At 55.9% G+C, this 9,918-nt stretch overlaps 2 protein-coding genes across 2 annotated transcripts in view; one reads left to right on the top strand and one right to left on the bottom strand.

The window, feature by feature from the left end:
- Positions 1–686, bottom strand: part of SNCG (synuclein, gamma (breast cancer-specific protein 1)) — a 4,959-nt gene extending 4,273 nt beyond the window's left edge. Inside the window, exon 1 of the mRNA XM_010854389.1 lies at positions 349–686. Coding sequence (XP_010852691.1) covers positions 349–469 — 121 coding nt within the window. The 5' untranslated portion in view covers positions 470–686. The remainder of the gene's footprint in view (positions 1–348) is intronic.
- A 483-nt stretch (positions 687–1,169) lies between these two features.
- The window catches only part of MMRN2 (multimerin 2), a 17,611-nt gene continuing 8,862 nt past the window's right edge, over positions 1,170–9,918 (top strand). The window contains exon 1 of the mRNA XM_010854388.1: positions 1,170–1,751. Within this exon, the coding sequence (XP_010852690.1) occupies positions 1,588–1,751 (164 nt within the window). The 5' untranslated portion in view covers positions 1,170–1,587. The remainder of the gene's footprint in view (positions 1,752–9,918) is intronic.

Below are 9,918 nucleotides of genomic sequence, written 5' to 3'. Positions count from 1 at the left end.
GCGGCCCGGCTGCTGAGTCCCTGCTTGCTCAGCCCAGGGCTCCAGTGTGGCTTCTTCTCTAAGTCGCGGGGCTGTGGGGGATACTGGGGCGGGGTGCTGGTGTGTCGCGGTGTGTGCATTTGTGCTCACACACAGGTGTGTCTGAGGGCTAAGTGCCTCTCCTGCCGTCCTGCCTGAGACCCCTCAACCCCACAGAGGCCCAGACAGACAGGGGTGTACAGGAGAGTGCGGGGCCTCTGGGCCCAGGAGTCCTCATCCCTCCCTGGGGTCAGGGGATAAAGTCCAGTCCAGGAACCTAGCAGCCACCGAGCCGCCCCTCCCTGCCGGCTCTGCCGCGCCCAAACTCACCCACATACATGACACCCTCCTTGGTCTTCTCAGCTGCCTCTGTCACTCCCTGCTTGGTCTTTTCCACGGCACCTACCACACCCTCCTTGGCAATGGAGAAACCCTTCTTGAAGATGTCCATGGCGGTGGGCAGGGATGGGAGTCTGACTCCCCAGATGAGCTGTGACCGGAGCTGGCTTGAGTGCTGCTGCAGCCTCTGTCCCTGCGGCTGCCTCTTATTGACGCCGATGAAATATTGATGATGCAGCGGCGGCTGATGGGAGCCCGGCCAGCCCAGGGGAGGGGGCGGGGAAGGAGGGAGGGAGGGAGCAGAATGCCCCCACCTTCTCCCAGGGTCCCCTGGGCCTCTGCTGGCTCAACCCTCCCCCCGTCCCCTGCCCCCTACAGACCGTAGCAGGTTGGACACATCCTTATCCATCACTGCCCCGCATTCATTTGCCACCCCGGGCACCTACAGGGGCCACCCTGACTAGGTGCTCCCAGGCCTGGGGCTGTTGAGTCTGTGTACCTCTGGGGCGGAGAGGGGCTGCGGGGGAGTAGACACAGAAAAGAAAGGCGCCTCTGCTACTGGCGTCCCAGGTAGGGCAGGGGTCAAGATCAAGCTGGCCTGTCGGGCAAGAGTGGCCAACCTCCCGGACTGGCCTGCCCAACTTCTCCCCAGCACCGTGAATGCCCCCATCCTGGGGCTCGGGCAAGGCCAGGTGGAAGAACTGGGCCACAAAAGGCTAACCCATGGCCCGGGCCCAGCTACAGACTGTGTGACCCTTTCTCCATCTGGGCCTCCACCCACCTGCTGGCTCCCACAGCCCAGCGGTGAGAGACGCTGAGTAGGCACGAGTGCCCCCGCGTCCCGGCCGCCCACATGGATGGGCAGCAGGTTCCCCGAGGCTCATCTGGCCGCTTCCTCCTGACGCGCTTCCTTCCACCTCCATGCTGGTGCCCTTCTGACTCCCACAGGGACATGCTCTGTGGGACCACCTCCCCCTGTGTCTCCCACACCCAGGGTCTCTGACCGAGTCCTCCTTGGCCACAGGAACTGGCCTGCGTGGCTGGCTGCCCCTGTGGGGCCAGGCCGCGGGTGAGCGGGCGGACGGGACTCACTGGGGGGGCCGGCCCAGGCCACTTCCTCTCTTTGTTGTCCCTGTGCTTTTTTTTTTTTCCTTCTGAGACTTAACTTAAAGACGACGTCACCGGCACTTTCGGGAGTCACTACAGAAGCTGAGTCTGCCCCAAGCCAGCATGATCCTGACACTGCTGTTTGGCCTGGGGGGGCCCCTGGGCTGGGGGATGCTGGGGACCTGGGCACAGGCCCCTGGTACCAGTTTCTCTGATCCACACAGCCCCCAGCCACCTGGAGTCTGGAGGGCAGAGGCGGAGGACTCCAGCGGGGACCCTGTCAGACGGTAAGGAGGGCCTGGACCTGGGGGAGGATATGGCAGAGGAATCTCAGTCCCAGCTCAGCCAAAGCAGGGACTCTCGGGACCTCAGCTACTTGTATGTGAAATAGGTTTATATCATCTATCTGCTGAACCAGCTGTGAAGCTGAATGAGGCTCTAGGAATCAAGCTCGCCTTTAGAAGATCACCCCCAGCCAGTCTGGACTGGACACCCCCAGTCCCCCAGGACCTAAGGACCACATGGAGTTCCCTGCCTGACCCATGGCAGGGAATGGGACTGGAGGCTGGGCAGGGCAGGGCAGGAGCACTTTATGCCATCAAACACCAGCATGGGAGATGGTGAGGGGCTGTGGTTCCAGAAGTTTCCACCTGGCTTGGGAGTGGCTCCTGTTCTCGGAACTCAGTTCTGAAAGCTGAACCCGGCTGAGGCTGGCCTGGCCTAAGCCCTAGAAGACAGACGCTCCTGGGGACCGGACTTGGATCTGAGTGCCTGGGGAGGGGCACAGCTGAGCAGTGGGCAGACAAGGCACCCTGCTCCATCTCCAGAACAAAAAGGAGGCTGCGGCATCCAGCGGGCTCTGCTTCAGCACCCCTCTGGAGATGGGCAGAATGGACTTAGGACTAGACTGGGACCCCGTTTTCTAGTCCTTTTATTTGTCCAGGGTCAGGGATCCTCCGGCTGACAAGGTGTTGGGAATGCGAGTCCCTCCTCGGGGGACCCTCAGTCAGAGCAGCAGGTGCCATTTGTCAAACCCATCTCTGGGCATCTTGCCAAGTGTTATCTCTGTTAATCCCCTCCACCTAGGGGAGCCTGAGGCTCCGAGAGGCTAAGCATCTTGCCAAGGTCACGCAGCCGAGGAGAACTAGAACCAAGATCTGAGTCTGACTCCAGAGATCATACTCTGGCTCTGGTCCCAGGGGTGTCTTTCCCCCGGCACCGCCCCCACTCTTCCCACCTCCACACACAAACCAGACTTGGTTGGGAGCATCCATGTGGATTTGGAGGGTGAGAAGGGCCAATGTACAGTCACCAGAGTCTCCTGGGCTGGCTGAGATTCACAGTCACGTAGGCCTGGCCCATACCTGCCCAGGACAGCTCTCATATAGCTCTGATGGTTCAAGGTGAAAGTGTTTGTTGGACACTTTCCCCAAAGCAGAATGGACAGGGAGAGGCGGGAGGACCAGATTAAGCGAGCGTGCACTGCCCCTCAGTGATGGAAGGGTGGCCGTGCGGGAGGACAGGGAAGAAGCTGGGCCTTGAGAGACCTCCTTCCTGCCCTGTTCCCGCTTCTGCTCAGAGCTGGGAGTACAGGTGGCTCTTGGCAGGGGAACCCAGGCTCTGATTTCAGGACCAAGAATCCTGCCTTCCCTCCCCAAAGCCGTCAGCCCCTGTTTCTGGGCAGCTTACCTCCCCCTGATGAAAGGGAGTATGAGGGGCCCAAGAGGATGGGAAGGAGGGAGGAGATATCCCCTTTCTCCCCCAGTCTACACCTGCCCCCCTCACCCGCACCGGGGCTGTGGGGAAGGTCTGCATTCCTTTAGTTCCTGGGAGGGTGGGTCTCTGGACTGCTCAAGGCCTGAGGCAGTCACTCAGCCTTGGCCTGGGGGTCCCAGCGCATGTGGGTACGTGCACAAGGGCACTCTGGCCCGGGAATGCCCAGGCAGGAGTCTGAGGGCATCCCCGATTCCAAACCCTCCGGGGGCTCCCAGCAGGCCTGCTGGTCTCCTGCCCACAGCTCAGAAGCTGCAGGCCCCACAGGTCAAGCTGAGGTTGTCAAGGCCTCCAGAGGGGCTGGTGAGAAAGGAAGGAAGTACAGCACAGCTTCCTCAGGCTGATTGCTTCCTGTGGTCCCACGAAGGGAGAGGCGGAAACGCAGCCCCAGCCCCTCTCCGGCCACAGGGGAAGGGGAGGCAGAACAGGCTCTCCACACTCAAGCAGGGGCTCCACACCGCCCAGCACAAGCCTGTGGCTCTTCCCTCAAAGCTGCTGGAGCCAGTCTGCCCTGCATTTGTCCCTCCTACCTCTATCTGGGGCCTGGGGGCCAGGGCAGGCATTGAACACAGACCCAGATGAGACCACGTGCAAGGAGAAGCTTGAGCAAACCGACCTAGTGCTGGATCCGAGAATAAAGGAGGAACGTGGTTGGTGTTTCCTACATCCCCAGGACCCTGTAGAGCTGGGCCCAGTGAGCCAGCGACATGGGCATTTGGACATTGTGAGGAAGAGGCTCTTTCTTTGCTCCCAGCTTTTTGTAAAGCTGGGGAGAGCAAGAGGTTAGGATATGGGCTCCTCAGATGCAGGGCCACTTCCCAGGCAGGACTAAGTCCACTGTGGGGAGTGAGTGAAGGTCGCCCAGTCGTGTCCAACTCTTTGCGACTTCATGGACTGTAGCCCACCAGGCTCCTCTGTCCATGGAATTTTCCAGGCAAGAATACTGGAGTGGGGTGACATTCCCTTCTCCCAGGGATCTTCCCAACCCAGGAATCGAACCCACTGCTGTGGGGACTGAGCGAAGACCCAGGAAAGGCATCCTATCTCTCATGGTTATGACAGTACTGCAAGGTGGCCACTGTTCTCTCCACTTTAGACGCTGGGAAGCTCAGAGGCGTGGGGCTGCCACCTAGGGCTATATAACTGTGGTGGCTCAGATGGTAAAGAATCTACCCGCAATGTGGGAGATCCAGGTTTGATCCCTAGGTCAGAAAGATCCCCTAGAGAAGGGAATGGCTTTCCACTCCAGTATTCTTCCATAGGGAAAAAAGAGTCAGACACAAAGTGTTGGACACGTCTGAGCAACTAATACTTTCACTTTCAGGCCTACATTGGCTGGGAAGCAAATCCCAGGTGTCCTCAATTTTGTCCTGTTTTGTCTCCCCTAAGAGGGGTGGGAGTCTAGGAGATGCTCCTCGCAGCAGCCTAGCTGGGCTAGTCACCAGTATCAGTGAGACCCCAAGAAGTGTTTCCAACTGTTGCAGCTGGGAGCTTGTGGCCCAGAGAAGTCATGCATATCTCTGGAAGTCACACGGGAGCAGGGTGGAGCCCTGACTCTGGTCTCTGGGCTGTGGCTACACGGTCCGCCCTTGTATCTGTTCTCCAAGGCCCAGGGCCCTGGGCACTAACAGGGAAGAGACTCACTGGCATGAGCTATGCTCAAGGAATCCTGGCTCTGGCTGGACACCAAGTGGGCCTCGGGCTCCCCTGCTCAGGCCCCTCTGTGGCTGAGAGACGAAGTCTGACAAAATTCTCCCCTGGAGTCATCACATTCACAGCTGCATTCAGGGCCTCAGAAAGCAAGAATGTTGAGAACACAACCTCCTTCACAGACAGGCTTAAGGGGCAGTTGGATGTGGGTTTTACTGGCTGGTTAAGAAGCACTTAAGTGCCCCAAAGGGGCACAACAGCAGCACATTCATAATTCAGGAGGCTTTGGCTAACAGCCCTTTCCCTGCTTGACACTTTCTCTGCCTTCCTCAAAGCCTCCCCCTCACTCCACCCACCCCTGCCCCCAGGGAGGGGCTAGAAGTGGGAATCTTCTCCACATTTCCAGGACAGAGGAAGGGCCTTGCTCAAGGTCACCCTGAGTCCAAAGACAAGGAAGGGAGGAAAGTCTAGGACTCCCAGATCCAATTAAAAGCTCTAAGGGGGGCAGCAGACTCTCTCCTGCCTGGCGGGGGGCGTCAGATCAGGCCAGGTCAGAGGCCCAGGACAGGCCCAAACCAGGCTGGAGACCCCCCACACTCATTTCGAGGCTGGCACCTGCCTCTTGGTAGACCACTGGGAGATGAGGGTGCCAAGAGGGCCCGGGCGCCCAGCCAGGAGGCAGGGAGAACAATGGGGCACTTCAGCGAGCAGGGCTGGGGGCTCAGTAGGCCAGCGAGAGACTGCCGAGAGCTGTAGGAAACCAAAGCAAAGGTCAGGAATGTTCCCAGGGCTTCTGGGCCAGCAGCCTGTACGGTGCCAAGGGCATGGAGCTGCCAAGGGAGGGGCGTATGGGCAGGGAGAACAGTGGCCACTGGAGCCTGAGGTTTGGGCAGGTCTGGAGAGAAAGTTCCTAGGCAGGAAGGGTGGGCAGCACCACTTCCAGTTCTAGGAACCTGAGGTGGAAAGTCCCGGTCACTCCCAGCAGGCTGGCCCAGACCCGGTGCTCTCAGGGGGCAGGCCCTCTGGATCCTCTGCCGCAGTTCAGAGAGCACGTGAGAAGCAGAGCTTTGGTACAGTGGGCGTTTCTTAGCCTCCGCTATCAACATTTGGGGCTAGCTCTCTGTTGTGAGGAAAGGGGCTGTGGCCTCCTCCCACTTGAGGCCGGGAGCCTCCCCATCCCCAGAGCTGTGTCAGCCACGTGTGTGTTCTGCTCAGCTGCTCGGTCACTCAGCCCACCAGGCTCCTCGGTCCAAGGATCTCTAGACGAGAATACTGCAGTGGGTTGCCATTCCCTTCTCCTGACGCAGGGGTTGAAGCTGTGTCTCCTGAATTGGCGGGCAGATTCTTTACCACTGTGCCTCGTTGCCAGATTCAAGTGGGGTGGACCACTTCTCCTCCCAACCCATGTCCCATTGAGAACAGCTGGTTTACAGAAATACTTCTCCCTAGATCTGAGCACGTTCCAGGAATTTCCATGGGGCCTTAAACGGGAGGCTTTGACAGGCGACCACCTTACTTCCCCCCAGGGCCTGACCTCTGGGCCCAGCTCTCTCACAGTACACAGCTTCTGTGTTGAGTGTGTACACTTGCTCCCATCCTGATTTTTGTGTGCCCCTTCTACCATTTAATAGTCCCCTGGGGATGTACAGGCCCCTTCCGGGTCTTTGATGTATCTTGTGCCAACATCCCACTGTTTTCTGGATTGATTTTATTGTATTGGTTGCACTGCAAGGCTTGTGAGACCTTAGTTCCCTGACCAGGGTTCAAACTCCTGGCCTTGGCATTAAAAACATGGAGTCTTAACCACTGGACCACTGGGGAATTCACGTCCCACTGTTTTTATTCCTTGACATTAGCGTCGGTCATGACCGTTAGAGAAGATCCTCCTCACTCGTCTTCCAAGATGTTCTTGCCTGTTCACCTGCATTTTGTCTTCCAGCTGGAAATTATTATTATTATTTTTTTTAGTCGTATACAACCACAAGCAAGACTTAGAAAACTCTGGAACGGTGGGTCAAATCTGGGCGCCCACCTGTTTTGTAAATAAAGTTTTATTGGAATGCAGCCATGCCTGTTTATTTACATACAGTCAATGTCCGCTTTCCTGCTACACCGGTACAATTGAGTAGATGCAACAGAGTCTGCATGTCCTGGAAAGCCTATGCGTCCTTCTCCCCAACCCCCCGCACAATTTTAATTGTTCCTGAAATAAGCAATTATCTTCATTTTTGCTTCAGTTCTGTCCTTTTGCTTCGCTTTCTGTGTCGTCGTCGCTCAGTTCCAAACCCTTGCCGGCTTCCGCGTCCGCCCTTCACTCATCCCTGCCGGGTGTCTGGCCGCCCGTGTTCTCTTGGGAGCCTCTCTCAGAGCCTCCAACCGTGTTCCCGGCCGGACCACTGCCCACGCGCCCCTGCCTGCCGTCCCGGGGTCTCCCTTCTCGCTTCTGTGCCGGAACTCCTCTCGCCTGCTGCCGTTCTCCGTTTCGCGGCGATCTCTCCCGTTTTGGTGAAGCACTTCTGGCACAGTGCTCCTCAGTCCGGGACTGTGCCTTAGAATGACCCACAGAGCATTAAAATGGGGATGCCCAGGCCTCCCTGGGCAGGGAGAATTCTCCCAGGCCCAGAGAATTTCCTTTAACTGGGGCTTGCAGTGGGGCTTGCAGGGTCATTGTTTTAAAGTGCCACAGGATGCTTCTGATGTGAAGATTTGATGGCAAGATTGCAAACTACTGATCTAGTAGCTCCCTGATGAGGGTCCTGGGGCAGCAGGGAATGCTTTAAAATCTGGCTGGTGGAAATTGTCTTCATTTTGTGCTCCTTAAACTGATAGTTAGGCTGAGTATAGGATTCTAAACTGGAGATAATTTTCCTTCAGTATTTTGAAGGTGATTCTTTACTTTTAGTGTCTGGTATTGCTGTTGAGTAGAGAAAGAAATGGCAACCCACTCTAGTATTCTTGCTTAGAGAACCCCATGGACAGAGGAGCCTGGCAGGCAATAGTCCTGGAGTGGATTGCCATTTCCTTCTCCAGGGGAATCTTCCCAACCCTGGGATCGAACCCGGGTCTCCTGCATTGTAGACAGACGCTTTACCGTCTGAGCCACCAGGTAAGTCCAGAGAAGGAAATGGCAACCCACTCCAGTATTCTTGCTTGAAAAATCCCATGGACAGAGGAGCCTGGCAGGCTACAGTCCATGGGGTCGCAAAGAGTCAGACACGACTGAGTGGCTAACACACACACATTGATTGCCGAGAGGTTCAGGGCTGTTCTAATTACTGATGTATATGGGGGCAGAGTGCAGGGGGGCTTGGAGAGTGTAGAATGGTTCTCAGTCCTAGAGTTCCAAAATTTCACAGATGTGTTTTGCTGTGCATTTATTTTCATTGTGTTGTGGGTAACTGGTGGGCCCTTTGAATTTAAAATTCCAAGTCCTTCTCTTCTGGAATGTTCCTTCGGTTGTTTTTTGTTTTCATCAATGATTCCCTCCTTCTGCTCTCTCTTTCTGGAACTCCTATTGTTTGGATGTTGGGTTCCCAACATAGGTTCTCTATTTTTCTGATCTTTTCTATCCTATTGTCCAAATTTTCCATCTCTCTGTTCGCTCTTCTTTTAGGGAAATATCTTTAACTTTATCCTCTAACTTGTCTATCAAATTTCTTTTGCCTTTCTACCATTATAATTTTAACTTCAAGGGTTCTTTTTTTTGGTAGGGGCTCTCAGTGTTCTGCCCCCATTTTTAAAGTAGCTTCCTATTCTTGTTTCTTGGGTGCAATAAGTTCTTTTGTCAATCTGGGAATATTAATGCAGATTTAGGGGAAGTTCTTTTCTCCCTGCACAGTTCTGGTTTTCTTCAAGTTGATTTTCTTCCACTTGCTCGTTTTGAGCTCCCTCTTTTGGAAGAGGTTTTCCTCAGGGGTCATTCTTGGCTGTCTGCCCACTGAAGAGTTAGAGAGGTCAGGTAACTGATTGGAAGCTGGGTGGATGGGTGGGGCTCTGTGATCTGTTTTGATAGAGGATGCTCTGCTGGGCTAGCTCACTGGGGGAAACCCCTGGTGTCAGTCTCTTTAGATCTTTCCCCTCGAGTGGGGGGTCATTCTCCTGACAAGCCTTTTCAGTCTGCAGCCGAGAGAGTACAGGCTGGCTACAAGGCTTCTGAGAGTTAGGTGGGAAATAAGGCTGCGTGGTCTCAGCACTCCAAATCAATATGGTCACCCCATCCCCCTACGCACCAAGACCCCTGATGTAGCCACCTATGTCTCGCCCCCTCCCACCCTTCTGCACCCAGGAACCAAGGTGGCTCTTTAATGTGACTTCCTGTTTAAGCTCCTCCATGGCTCCCCATGCCTTCAGGACAGAGGCCTGTCCTCAGCTGGCACTCAAAGGCTCCCCAGTCAAGCCTCTCCTTAGCAGCCCTTTCTCCATCCCCACAACCAGATCTCCAGTGAGGAACAATGTCAGTGGCAATGGGAATGGGGGCCAGCTACCAGGGCTGCCAGAAGGCAGCAGGACAGCAATGTTCACTACGCAGCTGGGAGGAGGCGGGTACTTGATACTCACTTGGAGGAGGGTATTATCTCCATCCCATGATGTGAAACAAAAACTCCCTAAGTGCCTCACTCAAGGTCACACAACCAGAAAGTGTGAAGGATTGAAACCCAGGAGCAGCACCACACTGCTTCCCTGGCACCAGCAGAAACAGGGAGAGCCCTTCCTGACTCTGGGGTGACTCTATGATGTGGGGAGAGGCTCCTGTACCTCTCTGTGCGGACCTGGGAATTAGGGTGCTTCTTGGAAGGCAACGGAGCAGGTGCCCTTGCAGGCAGGATCCACAGGGCTTTTGCTCTGAAGCAGGATGAATAATGCAGAGCACTCCCTTCTCAGGCTAATGGGTTTCAGAATCTCTAGGACTGAGTGGGGCACAGAGGCAGGGGCCGGGCGCTCTGCACTGGCTCCCTGCTGACCTCTAGGGAGTGAGGAGACCTGGCTGTGCTCAGCAGCCCTCTCTTCTGGCTTTTTTTTTTTTTTTTTCCA

The sequence above is a fragment of the Bison bison genome, unplaced genomic scaffold (genome assembly GCF_000754665.1).
Source record: "Bison bison bison isolate TAMUID 2011002044 unplaced genomic scaffold, Bison_UMD1.0 scf7180017864341, whole genome shotgun sequence".
NCBI classification, from domain to species: domain Eukaryota; kingdom Metazoa; phylum Chordata; class Mammalia; order Artiodactyla; family Bovidae; genus Bison; species Bison bison.
This window is presented reverse-complemented; position numbering and strand designations above follow the sequence as displayed.